A 21,806-nucleotide genomic window follows, 5' to 3' on the forward strand; every position below is an offset into this window, starting at 1 on the left:
TGTCCAGGACAGTTATTTTCCTGTAGCCATGGGGATGTTACTGTCCTAGTGTGACCATAGTTACAGTTGTGATGAAGAGCCTATCCACTGTTGCCAAGCCACGCTCGTTTGATTTAGATCCGGCCGAGTGAGAGGGGAAAGAGGGCAGGACGTGGCCGGAGTCCAGGGGATTTCCTGTGCGTGTGATTGATTCCTATCTGCAGAGCTCAGAGACACATTGGCTGATGTGCTAATGAGAAAACAAGTTGGAGAAGTCTTCGAAATACATTGTTCCTTTTAAACAATGATGGAAAACCACAGAAAAGAAGAATATTAGATTCACTGCTGCAACCACCGACCACAGTCGTTCCTCTCTGCAGCAGCTGAAAGAGTCATAAAAGGAAGCTTCATACCCTTTTCTACAATTGGAAGACAAAATTGTGTTTTCACATCTATAACAATATAGACTGAGCTTCCACCAAATGCTCACTAGACACAGCAAATAACATCTTTCTGCAGCAGTTTAACTGCTGACATTCCCACATATTTGCTTTCAGTTGTATGTCTTTATACACTCAAAGCATCCAAAGTATCTGGATGATGATTGATTTCATTTAAAGAAATATTTAAAGCTTATAGTTGTTTTATATCTTCAAAGGTTTGTCAGATCCTCATCACTTCGCTAATAATCCAAATCTCTGTTGATCCTTATGTATCATTCCTCTCTCTACATGTAGCAATATTTTACCTTATAATTCTTATTTTGGATTATTATTAAAATTATTATTTATCTTATATTATTATTATATTATTATATTATTATTATATTATTTATTATTAAAAATTATTATTTATCTTATATTATTATTATATTATTTATTATTAAAAATTATTATTTATCTTATATTATTATTATATTATTATTATATTATTTATTATTAAAAATTATTATTTATCTTATATTATTATTTGGACTTTTTGCAGTAAAGCTGCCTTAACATTAGCACTGAATGGAATCAAATGTTACATTAGCTAATGTTAAGCCAACATTAAGCTAACAGCTATTGGTAACATGAGTAACAATGCACTTCTTTTAGATCAGAGGTGTCAAACTCATTTTTAAACTGAGACACACACACATAGCCTTATTTTATCTTAAACTATTTGCTAATATTCTACATTTACTGTAACAAAGTGTAACATTTAATAAAATGTACAAACCAGAGGATTAAAAACCTAAGATGGCTTAAAAATGTTTCCCTGCCTGTATGCAAGTATGGTTCCACCTCTGTGTGTTTCTTGAAATAGTAACTTGACTTTAGTAAAACTGAAGTCATTGTGTTTGGGCTTCCTAAAGACCCCAACCTTTCCTTTGATTTTATGGGACCCCTAACTTCCAAATGTACTTCCTCCATTAAGAGCCTCGGTGTTACTTTTGACAGTGCTTTTAAATTTGATAAACAAATCAGCTCCGTAGTCAAGGGATCTTTTTATCATCTACGGATTTTAGCTAAAGTCAAGTCCTACCTGTGCAGGAACGATCTAGAAAGGGTGGTCCATGCTTTTATTACATCACGGCTGGACTACTGTAACTCCCTTTATGCTGGTTTAGATCGTTCCTGTCTGCGTCGCCTCCAACTGGTGCAGAACGCTGCTGCTCGCATGCTGACCGGTTCCAAAAAGAGAGACCACATCACTCCGGTCCTCTGCTCTCTCCACTGGCTCCCAGTTGCTTTTAGGATTGATTTTAAAATTTTACTGCTGGTTTTTAAGGTTCTTAACGGTACTGCACCTCCTTACCTGGCAGAGCTTCTTAGCATTTACCGCCCCAGGAGATCTTTGAGGTCAGCAGACCTGATGCTTTTAGATGTTCCCAGGTACAGATTAAAGACTAGGGGAGAGAGGGCTTTTGCTGTGGCTGCACCCAGACTGTGGAACAGTTGACCTCCTCACATCAGATTCTCCACAAGCCTAGGAACTTTTAAAACTGCTCTTAAAACTCACCTCTTCTTATTGGCTTTTAGCAAGGTTTAACTTACTGTATTAACTTATTGTTTTATCAGTGAGGTGTTTTATGTACTTGTGTTTTATTGTATTTTATATTTGTATTTTATTGTACAGCACTTTGGTCAGCCTTGGTTGTTTTTAAATGTGCTTTATAAATAAACTTGACTTGACTTGACTTGAAATCATTAGGTCAGTATATGATGAGTATATGAAAAAGTCTTATTTCTCAGTCACCTTGTAATTTTTTAGGACATTGAAAGAAATCATGATAGAAATACACTAGTTCTTGTATTTCTGACACAGAAATGGCCATGGTAAGAGGCTGTAAGAGAATTAAACTGGGACAGACGGTGTAGAGTAATTTACTTTCTCTGTCCTCTCTCAGAAGCAGTGCAGTTTATCATTTTTGCAGCTGGTGGGAGGTGCCCGAAACTTGAAATGACAAACAATCGACAACAGGGGTCAGTGATGTTCAAGGTTTAAGCACAACAGATCACTTTCACCCTGCTCATCTGAGTGTTTCTCAATATCCACCTTTTTTCCGTTAATCTGCACCCACCACTCTATATTAATGTTCACTTTTGCATAACATGGCCTAAATGAGGCGAGTAAACTAGCCTCTAACAGACTTGTGTTCTGCAGATTGTAAAGATATTTTGGAGTCTTCTCAAACTTCCTCATATTTCAGATAAAGAGATGAAGACACGTCGCAAAAAAAAGGTTCTCTGTTTTTGTAACTGTTGTTGCATAAGTATTCAACAAAAGTGAACTTAAAGAAAGAGACCAGCTGTTTGAAAACAGGTCAACTCTGTTAAACTGTTTTTTTTTTGTCTAACACATTAAACAAAGCCAGTGAAAGCCGACATATTTGTCCTACGTATTTGCTAATAGATAACAGAACATGTTCACTCTCTATTAAAAACTGAGTTTTGTCAGTGTTTTCAGCTGCTCCAGTGCTATCTGCACATAAATGCATCCTCCCCTCGTGCAAAATATGAATCCCTCTTGGTGTTGCACTCAGCCTGTCAGGTATGTGTGCTCCTGCACTAAGACAGATCCCCGTGCATGTGGTCACCTTGTAGTTTCTGCTGTTAAATGAAGCAGACGCCCGACTCTTCTTCTACAATTATTCCAAATAAAACTAAGCTTACACATAAATCACATTTGTCATCTGTGCCTCGGGAGAAACAGACTGCAGGTTCTGTGTCAAACATATAAAGCATTTGTCTGTATATATGAGAAGGTAGAAAATCTCATTCCTCTGTGTCACATGCTGCGTCTGGCTCCTTGCAAACACGCCGCTTCATTTTTACCCTGGAAGGAATTCAAACAACAATGGTACAGTTTTAAAGACTATGGAAACTATGAAGACTTGTGACACGATTTTGCAAAACTAATTAGAGTCCTGCTAGAGCCCTGGCAAACATTCATATCTTGCAATGCAGTCTTGCAGGTGCAAAGTAGGCAATTACTCACAATCTGTGCATTGCATCCTTGGTAAACCAAAACTGAAAACTGAAATGTTGCTTAATGCTGTGAAAGCCACTTGAGGCTGCAGATGTTTTAGGTTATATTTTTCTTCAGTGCTGCACACATCATGCTGCTGATAAGTAACATGGCTTTCAGTCACCTCTTTTAAATTCCACACATGCCTCACATTCATCCCCCTAAGGTCCCATCTTTTTATGGCCTTGGCAAATGGCCTTTATTAAGTGAATGAATGTTCATAATTCTGCACCTGGACATGCAGCAAAATGAGTGGAGACATGCTGCTTGGCGTCCACATTTCAGTATTAAACACTCTTGTTGTTTTTCTGCACACACACCTGTTTTTTCTGCATTAATAAAACAGCTTTACACGCAGCCTATTACTGTGTAAACCTGCACTGGCTTCTTTATACAGCCCTAGCCTTGCTCAAGGGCACCTTGGTGAATTGTTCGGGCTTTTATTTCTCTGCTTTCATATTCATCCAACCTTCCCCCCCCAGCCCCGCTGCTCCTAAACACCGCCCCAGTCTTGGTTGCGTCGCACTCCCCCGTCTGTCACATCAGGCTCCGCTAAATCTGACGTGTTTTTCGCATTTCCTGCACCAGAGAGAGAGAGAGAGAGCGCGCGAGAGAGACGGAGACACACAGCGGTGTCGGGAGGCTGTGTCCACGGGAAGTTGAGCTCAAACAGCTGCACTGGACTGACACCAGGCCGTGCACCAAGCAGCAGGAGCCCGTTTTGACACATCCACCCACCGCCCCCCTTCTCTCCGCCCCTGCTGCGGTCGTTACCGGCCGCTGTCTGGTTCGCAGCTCGAACATCTCCAGTGCGCCGCGGCGGCTGGCAGCAGGTATTTGGAGCCTCCCACCCTCCGCACGGTGCAATGCAACGCAGGCCAGTGCTTCCAGGGAGCCCCGCTGCAGCTAACAGAGCTTTTTAATACCTCGAAGGTAAACACCATGACAGAGCGACTCACATCTGGGGCCTCTGCTCGTATGTGCGCCGTAGCTATTCATGTTTCTTCCGTGCACTTCTGAAGGCTTCCCGGGCTAACGGTCGCTTTTTCCGCCACTGAAGTTCAGTTTCTGGGGGGAAATTTTTGTAGCATAATCGACAAGTGCAGACGTTTCGAGACACGACAGCAGTCCCGGTGTGCTTGGTGACTGCACTCTCTCCTTCATATCGGAGTGGAAGGAACACGCTCTGCCCGGAGGACCACCGGTTGAACGGAGCCGTCAAAGCGCTAAAGCACGGTTGATTTGGGGGGTGTTTGAGGAGAAAGGTGTCCTGTGGTTTTACTGGAAGCACGTTTCATCGCCATGGTGGTCTTCAACGGGCAGCTGAAGATCAGGATCCGCGAGGCTCTGGACCTCAAACCCACAGCTTGGTCCCTGCGTCACGCCGTCGGTCCCAAGACTCAGACCTTCCTCCTGGACACGTACATCGCCCTCAACGTGGACGACTCTCGCGTGGGCCAGACCTCCACCAAGCAGAAAACCAACAGCCCCACGTGGAATGACGAGTTCATCACGGAGGTCCACGACGGCCGCAAGATAGAGCTATCAGTCTTCCACGACGCGCCCATTGGCTACGACGACTTCGTGGCCAACTGCATCATCCAATTCGAGGACATCCTGCAGAACAGCAGCAAGCACTTTGAGGACTGGGTAAGACACCTGAAGCACACACAGTGGGAGTGATAGTGGAACAAGGTGCTCACACCTTCTCTGTCGTAGGCAAACGGACCTCAGTGGGAAAGTTTTCCAATGAATCAGTTAATCGCTCTTTTTCCAATCACAATTCTCCCGGGAGTCTGGCAGGAAGCAGACTATAAGTAGTCATATAGTTGCAGGGATTTACACCTAAAAATACAAGCTGTGTGTTCCATCATATTACATAATCTACAGACTCGATATAATAAGACAGGACCAACACTTAATAATACAAAAGGCTTAGCTAATGTTGTTTTTAATTTAATTTTATTTATATAGTGCCAAATCACAACAGCAGTCACCTCCAGGCGCTGTACTTATAATCTAAAGACCCAACAACAGGGGTGTCAAACAAAGCAGTTCTGGATGACTTTGGAAAATGTGAAGGAGGGGATACATTTTGAACTTTTAACAAGTTTTACAGCTTTTCCTACTGTTAAAGACTTCCCCTCGGGCCATTTACGATACACCAAATTGAATCCCAAAGAGTCACACTCACAGATTCCTTTCATTTACTACAGCAGCATTTTTTTTTATCATGTAGAAAAACTGAGACATACTGTTAAAATTGCACTTTTTGTCTTATATTAAGATACTTAATTGATTACATTTTTAGTTAAACTTCTTTACACTAACAGAAATTTGATTTTTATCAGTCCTTTGTCTGGAACATGATATCAACGTGAGCTGTATGTGAAAAATGTTTTTTATGTGGCTGCTCCACAATAAATGAGAGAAAACCCCAACACCCCTTTGAGACAGGACAAATAAATAGATAAATAAATAAGTAAAATAAAAGATGCAGTGTGGAAGAGAGGCAGAGATGAATAACTAGTGAGTGCATTTTTCAAAAGAAAAGTGCAGTTAACCAAAACGACCCACCATAAACGTGCATCGTTTTAGGGTTTGACATCCTGACGCCTGAGAAGCTTTGACCGCTCAGTATTTAGTGTGTTATCTTGATAAATGATTAATTGCTTTTAACTTGATAAATGATTCATATTCCGAACGAGTAGGAGTCAACTAATAGATTAAGTGAAGATCATTTGCTCGTCATCTCGATTTCAAGTTCAAGCCCTGCCCTTTTAGACATGTTCACAATTGAAAGTAAACACAAGTAAACATTGTGAAATCTCTGGTTCGGTCTTGTTTTTATCATTTAAGAAATGTGGCTAGGCTAAGCCCGGTTTTATCTCGCTCTGAACTGGAGATTGCTATACATGCATTTATTTCGTCACGCTTGGATTATTGTAATTCGCTGTTTATGTGTCTAAGCAAAGGTTCTCTGGATCGTCTGCAGGTTGTGCAAAACGCTGCAGCGAGGCTTTTGACAAAATCCTCCAAGTACTCACATGTGACACCGTTATTATCTCAGTTACACTGGCTTCCTGTTAAATTTAGAGTCGATTTTAAGATCCTGGTCTTGACCTACAGAGCTGTGCACGGACTGGCACCAGCCTACATCTTTGATCTGCTACAGCCCGATGTCCCTAGCAGGTCTTTGAGGTCATCTGATCAGGGCTTACTTGCTATAAAAATACTAAGAGGAGGACTAAGGGTGACAGAGCTTTTGCCACTGTGGCCCCGAGACTGTGGAACTCTCTCCCCCAAGCATTAAGAACTGTGGACTCAGTAGCTGTTTTTAAAAAACAACTCAAAACTCACCTTTTTAAAACTGCTTTTGGTAAATTTTTTGCCTGTTTTATTTTCTCTTTTTAAATCTTTTTATGACTTGTAATCTTATGTGCAGCACTTTGTGATTCTGTCTTGAAAGGTGCTATATAAATAAAAATTTATTTATTTATTTATTTATTTACCTAGAGCAAATGATAGCTGTAAAGTGTGGATGCCAAGAAAAAAAGTAACTTTTCCAACTGGCATTTTCAGATGGAAAAGTTATGGGAAAGATCCCCATCCCAGTGTGTTAAATACTGCTACATGGAGCTGGCATCACCAGATGCATCACGGTGTCCTATTGTATGGTGCATTAGTGGATGAAGAGAGAGAACTGATGTCTTAAAAAGCTACAAAGGCTGCGTTTGGAAAATGGAGAGGTGGCAGTAGATTAAGGCTATAGACTGTATATAAAAGATGGTCAAAGATAGATTTCAGACTCTACATTTTGAACTCTCAGTGTTAGTGTTTCCTCAACCCGCATGCTGCTTTTTTGGATCCGGAAATGATGAGCTGGTGGAGCGCTAAATTATTAGCCCAGGTCTGCGAGCTGCATCTATAAACTGTACAAGTGCAACGTACAGACAGGGTAATTAATGCTAAGTAACCTAAAAATAAAGTACAAAAGTTTGACTCACAAAAACCTAAACACAGTTTTTTATTTTGTGTAGTATTATTTTTAAGATAATTTCCCTCCAAAGGCATCAGTACCAGTAAGTCAGTTTCAGTGACTCAGTTAGTGGAGGTTAGGCTCAGCAGACGGCTGCTGGCTACAGAGCCTTGTGTGGGCACACCTGTCAATCAAAGCAGCCATGTTCCTAGGTCTAGGCTGCACCAGTATCCAGATGGATGAATTATACAAAATTCTCATCACCCAAAGAAACCCATAAATATTTATCATAACAGAATGTAAAATATTTCGTTCTGCTTTAATTTAGGACATTTTAACATGTGAGGACTTCTGTAGCTAGCTTCAAGTGGCCATTAAAAGAAACTTTCTTTTTTAGCCTCGGAGGTTTTTGCTGCAGAGACTGTGGTTTGCATTTTAGCGTGTTGAAGAAAGACATGGTAAAAGAAGAAGAGCAGTGCTCGGGTTAAAATTTTAAACTCACCTTCTCACCATTGATGATGTACATTAAATGACTTATAATGTGATTCCAGATGGTCCTTTGCAAGCCTCTGTATAGGACGAGTTGGGAATATGAAACCCTTTTCACTATTTCCTAATGCAGCGATGGGACACCTTGTGCGTATCTTTGAGATCTTGAAATGACTGTTGCTGTGAACTAGGTAAACAAAGTTGGATTGTGCAGATCTCAACCTGCAAGTCAACTGAACAGAGCAGATGACATGGGGCATAAGAGTTTAGCATGACGCTAGCTCATTCAAACATTCAAAAGTACAAACAAATATTTATATTTATAACAGCATTTATATTGTAGAAGCTCATGTTCTTACCATGAGCTGGTACATCAGTTTCCTTGACTCTTAAAGTTTATTTGTTCCTCTAAAACGAACAAGTGGGAAAGTGACAGTGTGTGTTGTTAAATTGTTATGCTGTGTTAGCGAACAGTTGCTTATTTACACATCCAGCAGACATGGAACAATATGCTGATTCATATGAAGTCATGTTTTCTGTGCAGAGAACCAAACCAAGGGAAATGTCTGGCTCTGCTTCTGTTACATGCTCCTCTAGCTAACTTGACTGTCTTCAGCAGCTAGCCACATAACACTGAGAGCAGCTGAAAGGTGGTTAAAGACATAATGCTGGGATGCAGGGACTTGTGAGCAGAAGCGACTCCAAACATGGTCACTGTTGGTGTTTCATCCAACTCTCACATACAGATACACAGTATATTGATACATCTACTGGAAAGACCACAGATCGCATCTTTAGAAACTGTGCAAAGAAGATCACGCTTTTGTTGTACACTGCAGGATCTCTGCAACCCAAACTCTGCTGTCCTGCAGCTAAGTTTAGCAGATGCACAACAGGGTTCGCTACACACACAATATAGATCCTGTTGCCTTTGTTGTGCTCTTGTTAGATGAACCAGTGACCCACGGCAGAGCTACAAAGAGTGGATGCAGTTAGGCCAAATGCATGACACTCATGCACACATTCACAGAAGCATTGGGGAGCCGTCCATTGTTGTCTGAAGCCGGTGAAGCAAATAGTTGGTTGATTGTATTATTGATGAGGCCATCAGGTCCATTAGACACAGTGAGAGAGAGCTGGGAGAAGGACAGGATGAGAGAAAGCAGTGGATGGAAACCTTTACAGAATGTTGCTCTGTAGGACAGAGACGGTTGTTCTGTGGGGGAGTGTGAAGTCTCATGTGTTCAGTTTAAGTTCTTGACAGAAGGACTCGGAATAGGAGAGTCTCAGTGAATCTTCTGATGGGTTTAAATATTTCTGAGCTGTATCACATGTGCTGCTGGTGGACGTCCTGTGCATTTACACTATTTCATATCATTACATTTATTTCTGCTCGCTTGTTTGTTGTTCAGTCTCTCTGCGCTCCTCTGTTTCTGTCTTCGCTTTCCTCTAATCCCACAGCCGGTCGTGGCAGATGGCTGCTCATCACACAGCCTTGTTCTGCTGAAGGTCTCTTTCTGTTAAAACTTAAAATTGTTGGAGTTCTCTTGCCTAAAATATAAAGCAGCTGGAAATGACTGTTGTTGTCATCTGGCGCTATATTAAAAACATTTAATTGCCCTTAATGTAGGAAAGAATCAAACAGGGATGCTGTTATGACTGCTCTCCTCACTACTCACTAGTAACTCAAATTAGATAAAATTCAGTTAAATTAAGTAGTAGTATTACACAATGTGCCTGTTGAAACTTTCTGCTAGTTAGAGTACTTTATCGAGTTCAGGTCTTTGTTAAACCTTCTTAAGTTGTTACATCAAGCAAAAAGTAAAGCATCGTATTGACAAATCTCATTTATGGCACGCTATTGACGCTACTCTAGCCTGCAAGTGGCAACCTCCAGAGCTCAAAAATGAAGCCAAAAAAGTGTGTTTCCTCTTGTAGCCACTCAAGGCTGACTCCTGAAGGCAAATCAGACCTTTCATGTGAAAATGCCCAACTTTTCAGCATCAAAACGCATGTTAACCAACAGTATGGCCACTGTTGATAACTTTAGCTGCTAAGCTAGAACCGTTTGTGCTGTCGGTGCTGTTGTAGCCTTATAATGAATTATCTGGCAACATGTGAGGCACAGCTAATCCAAGACGTTTGTGCTTCAGTTTTTTGATGAGTGATATTTTAATAGTGTCTGTGCATTGTACAGTTTATGAATGGTACTTACTAAAAGTGTTTGCTAGCATTAGCTGCTAACCTAGCGCTATGCCTTCTCGTTCCAGTACGGTCACTTGTGGTTTGTGCTAGTCTTGCTGCTTTTTCCCCAGCCTCCAGCTCCATGTATGCAAGTAAAGGGCAAGAAAGATCGCAGAGGTATACCTCTAAATATAAATTACTACACATGAAAATAGTAATCTTCTTGAACTGCGGTGGTGCTTTTTAAGTCAAAAGGCGCTATACGGCTGTCAGCCTGATCCATTTTCATTCATCAGCATGACAAGAATTTTTCATCTTGGTCCTCTGAGTCTTGCACCTTGTGTTTGCACTTGTTTTAAGGCACTCCCACGGGCGAACATGTCTCAACTTAAGCTACATCAAGAGTTATGTCAGCTTAAAGAAGAACTAGATAACAGCGTGTGGGAACTAAGACTGTGTAATTTCCTCATGAGTAATGCTAACGTAAGCTACTCAACAAAGTCTGTTGTGGAGTGTTTTTATCCTTTAAGCAGAGGAATTGCAAAGGCTCAGAAAGTTGATGTTTACTATAGTAGCTTCAAACCGATTCTTCACATCAAATAATTCCAGAATAACAAAACATGATTTGCTTAGACTGGATTTCTTGCTCACTCCCACCACTTAGCGCTGCCCTTATGGCTGAAATCAATACCGGTCTGAAGTAATCACCAATCAGTGAGTTGATTAGCTGAGGCCATATGTTGTTTCTTATTGTGGTGAGAAAGAGGAAACTTGTAAAGAAAACTCTTGTGTAAACCAACATGTCCTGTATCATGTACCAACTAACAACCCTGCATGTCTGTTGATCCAATCTTATCCCATTGGATTGTATCGTATCGCATTACATGGTACATCTTTTTGTGTCATGTTGTATTATTCTTTCCAAATATTTCTTCAATCATGCATGCAGGGAAACAATAAATCTATTTAAATATCAAGAATATGGCATAACATGCATCCATAATAATATTAGACGGTAAAATCAGTAGTGGAACCTTAACTAAATTTCATCGTTAGGTTGATGGAGACTAACTTTGCTCCAGACTAAAACAGTCCCACTTATACCAAAGAGTGATTTATTTGTTATTTCTGGGCTCAGGCTCAGTTACAGATTTGTGTAAGTTCCCACAAAAAAAAAAACGTATTATTTTATTCTTTGGCATATGACAGACTTGAAGAAGTATGAGATCTTTTTAGGAGAATGATACTCAGACTGCTTAGAAAGTCAGAAGAACATTACCACAAATCACAGTGTGCACATTGTTTGCCTCACAGTGATGTTTTATTATACACAGCATTTTTCAGGAGAGCCGTGCCACCTGTCTGTGACACCAAAACATGTCTTCCAGGAACTCAGGCAGAGTACTTACTGTTAGTCAGCAGATTGTTTTTGTATCATACGTCATCAATCATGAAACACAACTTCTTACTTTTCCCCCGAGTGTCATACAAATGCAGTCTGTGCTTTGTTTCTGGAGCTACATGGTTCTCATCATTTTATGTTTAGATGACCAAAGTGTGTTAGAGTAAGTGCTGCAGTGTCATCTGCTATTATTACCAACACCGGGGCCCCATGGGGGTGGGAGACTGATGGTATCTCTCCAAGTTTATTTCCTCTTTATACTAATGAATACAAGACTAATTCATCTTACATTTTTGTGAAATTTGCTGCTGATTCAGGGAGTGTTGGTTTGAAAACAGGAGATGAAATAAAATGTTGTGCGGATTGCTTAAACACCAGACAAGAAAATATAACATGTGATTTCAGAGTGAGCAAAAGCCTAACAGTGGTGGCTGTATAGAGGATGGAAATTAATCGAAACATTTTGGGACAATGAAAAATAAGCCATAGGACTCAAACACATCTTTAATTTAAAAGAAATGATGAGAATAATGATTGAATATCAGCGTTAAATTAGGAAACTGAATCCGTCAGCATGATAAAGAGGCTGTGAGTGTCTGTTTTGTGTGTAAGGTGACAAACGGCTCAACTTAAACATGGCTATCCACGCTTTATAAATTGAAAGAACTGAATAGACCGCTCCATTGATTGTTGCTGAGGGAAATCTTTTGTCACCATCTAGGTTTTTGGGTCAGGATCAGACTGATACACATATCAGATGGTGCCTCGTCACTTGTCAATAGCCAGTAACCACAGGAACAGGGAAAACAAAAGAAAACCCAGGCTGCTTTCTATCTAAACTCAGCAGTTATTGTGTTATCCAGTAATTCATCAACATAATGAGTTAAAATGATTTCTTTGCCACATAAAAGTCACTCAGGTGCATTCAGAGCCAGTAGACTTACCACAGCTTTTCATTTAGATCAGTTGTCTCGAACTCTAGGCTTTGAGGGCCAGTGTCCTGCAGGTTTTAGATGTGTCCTTGATCCAACACATCTGATTTAAATGGCTAAATTACCTCCTCAACATGTCTTGAAGTTCTCCAGAGGCCTGGTAATGAACTAATCATTTGATTTGGATGTGCTGACCCAGGGTGAGATCTAAAACCTGCAGGACACCGGCCCTCGAGGCCTGGCGTTCAAGACCCCTGATTTAGATGCAGTCAGTGGCCATAAGCATCATTTTGCAGTGTGTAGGGTTAATATCGTGGAATGCTGCATGTTAAAACAAACCTTATTAAACTTTACCAACAAACACAAAAACATGAGTGAAAGGAAATTAGACTGAGACTGGGACTCAATCCAGGGTCCACTGTTTTTTAAAACATTAGACCAGTATTGCCACAGTCGGTGCATCACAGCACCAACACCAAAGGTAATCCTGCGTGTATTTCTGTAATGCCAGCAGTATGTGACAGAATGGATGTATTTGAAACCCTGGGACGAGAACACATTGAACTGTCCCACAATGTCCCACCTGAATGCTTTACTGTCATCCTCTGTCTATGTCTGTGGCTTCTGCTTTCCCACACTTTTATTATCTCTTCATATCTGATAATGCTTTCTCCTTTAATCTTTTATGAATTTTATGAACTCCATTAAAGAACCCACACAGTTCCCCACTTGCAGCACATACAATAGCCTTTTTATTCATGGCAAAGGAACGTCAGAGAGTTAAGGTTTTTGGACAGTTTTATCCTTTGGCAAGATCTTATCCCATGACGCAAAATAGTTCTGCAGCAAACGAAAGAGGTTTTGGAGACACTGGTGTGTTGTCTTTGTCTAATGGTGATACAGTATCCACTGTGCCTGGAAATCAAAAAATCAGCAGATATTTCATTTGGCAAAAGCATGTGAACTGAAACCTATTACCCGTGCTGTGACAAGTAACAATATTAATACAACAACAAAAAAGAAACTGGGCATAAATCCAAATGTGTCACTGTATTCCCGCAAGCCTTTACAAGCTCTGTGAATGATCACCTTCAGGAGAAAGTCATACCTGCCGAGCAGGTCACACAGTGCGCGCGCACACACACACTCTGCCATAACAGTGAGTTCACATCCCAGAAATTTGAGCTCATTATTCAAGCATGCATGAAGAGCAGTAATCAACGATATGAAAATTGTTGTGTAATGGATTGTGCAAAGTGCTCCAGTAGCTCACAGTTGACTTGCTGAAGTGACAGCATTTGGGTACTGACCAGTTTCCAAACTGCCAAGACGTAATAAAGTATGTGGCAAATTGTAAATAAACTCAATAATTTCAGAATTAATGAGATAACTGTGCTTTGCCTTGCATATCCAGCACATGTGGGATGTGATTTAGCAGGGCCGGTCACTGGTTGGTCTGTGGTGAACATGATTTATGAATTAACGCTACTTCAGTCCAGCAAATATCAGTTTGATATGTGGCTTTGGCTAAGATCCGGAAAAAAACGCTGGAGAACAGAAAAAAGGTGCAAGAACTGATGTTCGTTTGACATGAAAAGGAGATCGCATTCCTAAATCTGTCAGGAATTTCTGTTCTCCTCTGAATCGTGTGTAGGCAGCTGCCTTGTCGGAACTTGTCATTAAAGAGAGAAGTGTGGAGAAGGACATTCAGGGTTTGGTGTTTCTGTCAAACAGGCAGCGATTGAGGGGAGGTAGAGAGGCAGTCAAGAGCAAGACAAAGAGGGTGTTGAAGGAAGCTGTCTGCTTTTGAATGGTTAAATGACTGAGGGATGGAGGGGGAGGACTGCAGCAGCTGTCAAACTCATGTTGAGGATTTTAGAAATGCACATCGAAATGAAAGTTCTTATGGATTCTATGGTTGAATAGACATTTTTCTATACCATAGCACTGGTGATAGAAATGCTAGAACCATAACTTCTCTTTTTCAGCTAAACATGTTCTTACATATATCAATCAGTCCTAGTTATAGAAGTATAGCTGCAAGTGTTTCTTATGAAAGTCAGGGATATGGTCAAAGTTGGAGGTAGAGCTGTGCAGACCTCTCCATACATTGGGAAATGGGAGGCTAGGGTCTAATGGCGTTTGAACAGCAGCCCACTCAATTAACTTTTTTCCTGTTTTCAAATACCTGTGGTGTCTGGCAGAGGACCTCAGGGTACTGTGGATTGCGTGATGGAGGCTTTGTGGATCAGCTTTATTCTAGAACATCCCACAGACTCTCACTTGGATTGGGATATGCACTGTTTTAAGGCTTGCTCAACACTTTGGGCTTGTGTCATGGTTTTTGTTCCTATCGTCCTGCCGGGGGGACATCTTTGCCATGGCTTGGTTGAAAACAGCGTTTAGGTTGGTGGTACGTGCCAAAGCAAGATCCTTAAACCGTGTATTTCAGATGTGGTAGGAAAAAGTAGTTAAAATCCTAAATATGCATTTGGGCGGCATCTTAATAACAAAGAACACTCGAGATAGCTGCACATGGTAAACTCTTATGATGCAGAAATGCCGATGCTGTCGGATTGGCTACTTTCAAACCTCCCCCCTCCAAGTACAGGGGTATTTATTTGTGGAGGATATTTCCATGAACATTTATTAGTTAGGTTCTAAGAAAAAATCTGCAAATGGCTGAGGCCACAAACTCCAAACTGGGACTTGGCGGGGGTCTACTGTAGAGCAGCGGTCCCCAACCCCCGGGCCTCGAACCGGTACCGGTCTGTGAGTCGTTTGGTACCAGGCCGCGAGAGTTGAGGCTCAGGTGTGAAATGTATAGTTTTCACGGTTTTTATCGGTTTTCAGTGTTATTTTGTTATCGTTTTGATCGTTTACTCTGTTTTCCTGGGTCTTTTCACGTGTGTTATGAATAAATTTTCTTTTTTTCGGTACCGGTACTAGTTTTATTTTGTTGTATTTATCCGCGACACGTTAAAGGCCGGTCCATGAAAATATTGTCGGGCATAAACCGGTCCGTGGCGCAAAAAAGGTTGGAGACCGCTGCTGTAGTGTACTGCAAAGCAGAAGGAGGAAAATGCGATATGAGACAGTGAGCATTGGTATTGCAGATTAAGATTGCACAGGGACATGTAAAGATCTCTCTCTCTTTCTGTGCCTTGTGTTTAAATTGTAATGTTTCACATGTATTTTGGGGGCATCTGATGTAATGAAAGAAGAGGAAGTAGCTAACCGATGAGTACGAACAGATATCATTTGCTTTGTCCAGTCATGTTTTAGTCACAACTCTTCTCATTGTTAGGTTCATCAGATTAAGTGGTCTGCGCACTTGCTGTAAAAGCCCATCTCACATTGATACACTCGAATGAAAACGCTTCACATAATTGTTAAAAAAACACGGACATTTGGCCTCTTTCTGTTGTTCACTCTCTCCTGCTAAGACTCCCACCTTCCCTCATTTGTTAGCAGTGTAAAGGGTGTGATGTGAGTAGTGTTGGCAGGAGCTATATCTTCTTAACATTGGTTCTGTGCCATATGGATTTAGCCAGCAGCTGCCAGAACTGCAATGAAAGACATTACAATTTATTCTCATTTTCTATACTTTCCTGCATCGCTTTTGATTAGCAATGATCATCCATGGACTCTGTGCAGAGTCTAATTCTATTGGACATGGAATACATATGAAAAAAAGTCTATGAAGTACCAGTGCCAGTGGTAGACTATGGTAATCTGTGTGTGGCTAAACATATCACTCTAAGAGGGGTAGGAGGCGGGAATACAGTGATTGTAGTATATTCCCGTGGGATGCGTGCATTGCAAACAATACAGGTTCAAAAACACTATAAATCATTCAAACATGCTGAGATAGCTTCTTTGTGATTAGCACAGAGTTAACCATAGAACCGTTGTACATAGAGAAAATAAACATGTGCAAATATTCTTCATCTTCTTCTAAGGTAGAGGTAAGATTGTACAAAAACTACCTAGGGGAATTAAATGAAACCTGTGAAATTATCTGTGAAAATGTCCATTTTCATTAAGACTGCACTCTCCAGGGATGCACGGATCCAACTTTTGCCATTTGCAATCTGATACTGATGCATTGGTTTGGGGGATCTGCTGATTCGGGCATCCCCCCCAACCCACCCTGAAAAGCAAAAGGGGAAGAGAATCGATGGATGGATGGATATAATGAAAGCAGACTGATAAAGTTTTTAAAATGGGAAAATATTGTTTTATTCAACCAGTAACTATCATTGGTGTGTCTTCCAGCTCTCTCGTTCCCAGCTGTGGCGCTAACACTGTTTTTGTGGTATTGCAACTGTGACAAAGGCAGATTGCTGTGTGGTTGTCTGCGGTTGAAACGACTGTGGTTCAGCTGCCGGAGCTGACAGAGGAGACACACAGGAAAAGTCTGCCGAGGCGAAAACAAGTTCAGCTCCGACTGACGAGTTAACGAGTGCGCCACACTTCAAGGCTCATGTTGATGAAGGCCCCAGCCTGTCATTTCTGTAAACAGTTATATACTTTATGTTCAGTCATCTGAGGAATGTTTCATGCAAAAACAATTGTGCACTGGAAGATCTGTGTGGAAAGTAAAATTCACTTCATGTTGTATAATTTTAAAGAAAGGCGTTGCCCTAGTGTGCTAATGCAAATGGGCGTACAAAGGTCAAAGCATGCTTTTGCACTGATTCTGGATCAGTCAGTGGTTCAATGTCTTGCTGAAAGGCACCGAACATTTTCTGTATTTTCAGCCCTGTTGAATTCAGTACTTAACCCTATGAAACCCCTGTCATGGTTGAAATTAATATTCATAGATGAGTTGATAAAGATTATTTTTCTCGTGGCTGATAGTTTTATGCAGTGTTTCATTTTCGCTTTTTCAGAAAAGAAAGGACAACTTAATTCTGACAGACGAACACAATGTAAAGATGTTCATTTTTAAAGTTCAGTCTAGGACAGCGGTCCCCAACCCCCGGGCCTCGGACCGGTACCGGTCCGTGAGTCGTTTGGTACCGGGCCGCGAGAGTTGAGGCTCAGGTGTGAAATGTATAGTTTTCAGGGTTTTTATCGGTTTTCAGCGTTATTTTGTTATCGTTTTTATCGTTAACTCGGTTTTCCTGGGTCTTTTCACGTGTGTTATGAATAAATCTTCTTTTTTTTCGGTACCGGTACTCATTTTATTTTGTTGTATTTATCCGTGACACATTAAAGGCCGGTCCATGAAAATATTGTCGGGCATAAACCGGTCCGTGGCGCAAAAAAGGTTGGAGACCGCTGGTCTAGGATACAATTCACAATGAAAGGTGAGAGAGAGAGGGAAAAATACCTGCATACCAGTATGCCTGTGCTCTGATATGACCATTGGGTCTCGCTCACTCAGCAGTTTTTATTTGCACAAGTCTGTGGTGAAAACTGCACATTCAAAAGTGTAATTGGTCAGAACAGACTTTCAGGGTGTCACCTAAAAAATAGCAGAAGTGCAGGAAGGATATAACTAGCAGAGGATAGTGATCAAATTAATAATTATACCAATGTATTTGCCAGAAACTGGCATCACTTACCGCTGTTGCTGTTACTGAGCAGTGTTAGTACTCTGACCACGTTAAATCATTGACCTACATGTAATCACATCTGGACTATTTGGTAGAATATATAAATCTTACTAATCTTATTATTAAACCATTCGCCTAAACTTTTTACAGTGAACCTTTCTACAGTGGTGCAACAGTAGAAAATTCAATCAAATGATAATCCCTGAAGATGAAGCCACTTAAAAGTTAACGGTCCTTTACTTGCACCATCTCAGGCAGCTACAAAAATATAAGGCTGTCTGCATGTTAATGCAGAGTTACACCATTATACAATACAATGCAATACAGTCTGTAGGAGAAGAGGTTTCAGTAAACACTGTGAAATGACATGCATATCTGTGTTTTACATGGGTTCTGGACCTGGAAGTGTCTTGCTGAAAGCCTCTTCAGCATTTTCGGTGCAGTGCAGTTTGGCTTCCGTAGGCTTTGTAAACTCTCATGCAGAGGGAATAGAGGAAGAGCTCAGGCCTGCTCTCTTCTTGACCCTGTTTGCCTGTGGGCTGTAGTAGAGGGGTGTCCTCTGTATGGGCTGAAGGAAACGGGGGCTGGGCTGTGCATGTTTATGTATGTGTGTGCGTCTAAAAATAGGGGCAGTGTGTTGGAGTCACACGGTAGGCCCTACTTCCTGTTTTCACTGTCCAAGTTTACTTCCCAGCGAAAGAAAGGAAGAGGGAGATGAGAAATCTGGCTCTCCAGGTGCCCCGCCGTAGCTTCTGTTATCATTCATTTTTCTGCTGCGCTGTCCGTGTTCGCTACAACACAGTAAATTGCAGTGGCACAGATATGTAAGGAATGCATGATGAAGAAATAAGCCGCTTGTGATGAAAGCTTTACTGTTTCTCCTGCAGTTCCTGTCAGCACCACTTCATAAAAAAAACACTTTTCACAAGAAAAGAACTGAAGCAAGAATTACTGTGAAATTTCTCCATATCGTTGTGCTTGCCACACGTGGGATTATTAGCATTTATATCATATTCTTCTCTATCGACTGATGACGTTTCCTGGTCTCTTTCCAGTGTGTTTCCGGTGCTCTGTTATTTGCAGAATGGTTTTAGGCTAAAACAGACACATTCATAATCTTTCCATATAATCAAAATAACCAAGTAATAATTAAAAAAAAACCCCAAAAGACAAAAACAGTCTATTTGTTGTAGGATTAGTGCTAAATATATGTCATGCTAAACTATTAACCCTTTAAAACCGATCGGAGCGGGCACGCTCTGTTTTGCGTAACTATTTTTAAATCCCGGTAGATCTGCAACCACTTAAGCTAGCGCAATAATTTTTTTGCATATGAAACCGGAGGAGTTTTACTTACATCTTATGCCATCAGCTTGTCCTCGGTCACTGTTTCCTTCCACATATAGCTTTGCAAAAACTGCATAAAAAGCGCTTGTAGCAACAAAAACATAATATTCCAGAAACACGCTTTGCCGATCCGATCAGCTGTTCATAACACTTCCTATGTTGGAATAGACGTCAGCGTGAACTTTCGCATGTCCGCCATGACCTGCCCGAAACAGGAAGTGACGTCATTTTCGCGGAAATGTAGTTTTTTACCATCAAGGCCTCATGAGCTTATACTGGTGTTTTTAAAAGTTAGTTCGCAAATTTGCACTATAATATTTATTTTTTCATTTTTCCTGCAGTATATAAAAATTGGTGTATTTCAAAAATAAAACTATGAAGACACTCAAAATAAATTTCCTGTGGTGGGAAACTATTTTGTGCAACTTTTTTGTATTTACAGTTTTGAGGGATAATAAATAAATTTCTCTAACTAGAAATATATGTTAAAAAAGCAAAAACGATTTTCAATTTTTTTGTAGTTTATTGCACTTTTTTGCAATTTATGTAATTACTATGCACTTAATGCATACATATTATTAAAATCTGGGCTATAATGGTTGTATTGATGTATATCAACTTGAAATGCTCCCAAAAATGGCTCTACAGCATGTAATATAATATAATATAATATAATATAAGCTCTGGCGGACTTGGTTCTATGGTAGGTCTTAAAGGGTTAAGTAACTTTCAAGCAATTTGGTTTGTTGCAAAAGTTGGGTGTGTAGCTATGATAAACCACATTTAAAATGTGGGTTTTCATATCTAAATGCTAACAGTTAAATACAGAACAAAAGTCTAAGGACGTGCCAGAGCCTGTAGTGACACCTGAGCTTGGGGGCAGAAAAGAGGCATCTCACAAGTCTGGACACAAGTACTGATATCAGCGTTAGCCTGAGAGAATGCTTCTGCACAACCATCTTCTAGTTAAAGTAGCAGTAGATCTCCAAAGCATAACGAAAGCAAGCATTACTAGTTAGCTGCTCAGCTGTATCTGACCTTTCAAAGTAAGTGCGAGGGGATTGTTCACTAGTAAAATGATTGTGGATGGCACTGGGAGGATTAAAACATGGTGCTACCTATGTGTGGCTAACCTGCCGAATTGTTAAGCAGCAGAACACAGAAATGTAAACATGGGCTCTCAGAACAGGAAAGGAAGAAAATCAACTGGAGATTTGATATATACCACACAGAGGTACTGCAGAGCTCATGTAACAGCCTGATGAAGTCTGTAAATCATAATTTGCAGTGTAGAGGTCAAGCATCTGTGGAATGTCTGCAACGTAAATCACCGGTGAGCTCCACACAACAGAATTAAACTTAGTAAGGCACCATCTACATTTCCTCATAAACAGGATGAGAGGAGAGAAAACACCCTGTTGTTCCATTCACACAAACACAGAGTGGACGTTTATCAAGCTTTCAGCCAAACTCAAGGATTTGAGCGGCTTATGATGCTGTGATCAGCTACTTCTGTATTACACAAATACATGTAATCGGTTTCTTTTGCTTTTCGTGGTCTTCCACTTAGCTACTTATGTAACAGTTGGGTAAAGATGTCTGTAAATGTCTAGCCATCCAACTATTAATGCACATAATTAGGTGTAAACTCAGTATTCTGGATAGTGGCCCCACCCCAGAAAAAGCAGAGCAGATCAGTCAGGTAGAGATGCACTGTAAAAAAAAATCCTAAAAAAACAGTAATGTTCCGTAGGGCTGCACGATTAATCGTTAGAAAATCGCGATCTCGATTCATACTTATGTGCGATCTCATTTCCAAATGACAACGATTTGAAAAAAAAAAGAAAAAAAAAAGACAACGATTGTACCGCATTTTGATCCGGGACGTAATCTGCATGAAAACAAGCGCTCACTCTTCCTGCTCAACAAATGACAAGGGCGGAGCCTTATACCACGTGATACAGAAGCTGGCTGCTAAAATTAGCAGGAAAAAACAACGGAGAGCACGTCACGGATGACGAGAAAGTGACAGGAGAAAATCCGTCCCGGTCAACCGCCCAAACATCAATAACGGGAACCTCATACAGCGCTTCCCTATACACGTCGAACTCCCGCAGGCACAAAGAAATTACGGAGGCTGTTACTTATCACCTGACCAAAGATATGGCTCCATCAACACTGTGCAAAACGAGGGATTTAGGAAAACGATCAACACGCTAGACAAACGCTACACAGTGCCGTCCTGCAACTATTTTTCTATTGTTGCACTACCTGCTCTATACACGCAGTGTCGAGCAACGGTGGAGACGGAATTACAAGCAGTACAACATTTTGCGGCAACGACAAAATGTGAGACATTTGTTGTTTTTATGTTTATTTATTGTTTTTATGTTCAGTCTCAACTGTTACGAAGTTGA

At 40.8% G+C, this 21,806-nt stretch overlaps 1 protein-coding gene across 1 annotated transcript in view; it reads left to right on the plus strand.

Moving 5' to 3' along the window:
- The first annotated feature begins 4,083 nt into the window (after positions 1-4,083).
- The window catches only part of LOC102799087 (protein kinase C epsilon type-like), a 106,450-nt gene continuing 88,727 nt past the window's right edge, over positions 4,084-21,806 (plus strand). The window contains exon 1 of the mRNA XM_006783506.2: positions 4,084-5,142. Within this exon, the coding sequence (XP_006783569.2) occupies positions 4,795-5,142 (348 nt within the window). The 5' untranslated portion in view covers positions 4,084-4,794. The remainder of the gene's footprint in view (positions 5,143-21,806) is intronic.

Source organism: Neolamprologus brichardi, chromosome 13 (genome assembly GCF_056152115.1).
Source record: "Neolamprologus brichardi isolate AB-2024 chromosome 13, ASM5615211v1, whole genome shotgun sequence".
NCBI classification, from domain to species: Eukaryota; Metazoa; Chordata; class Actinopteri; order Cichliformes; family Cichlidae; genus Neolamprologus; species Neolamprologus brichardi.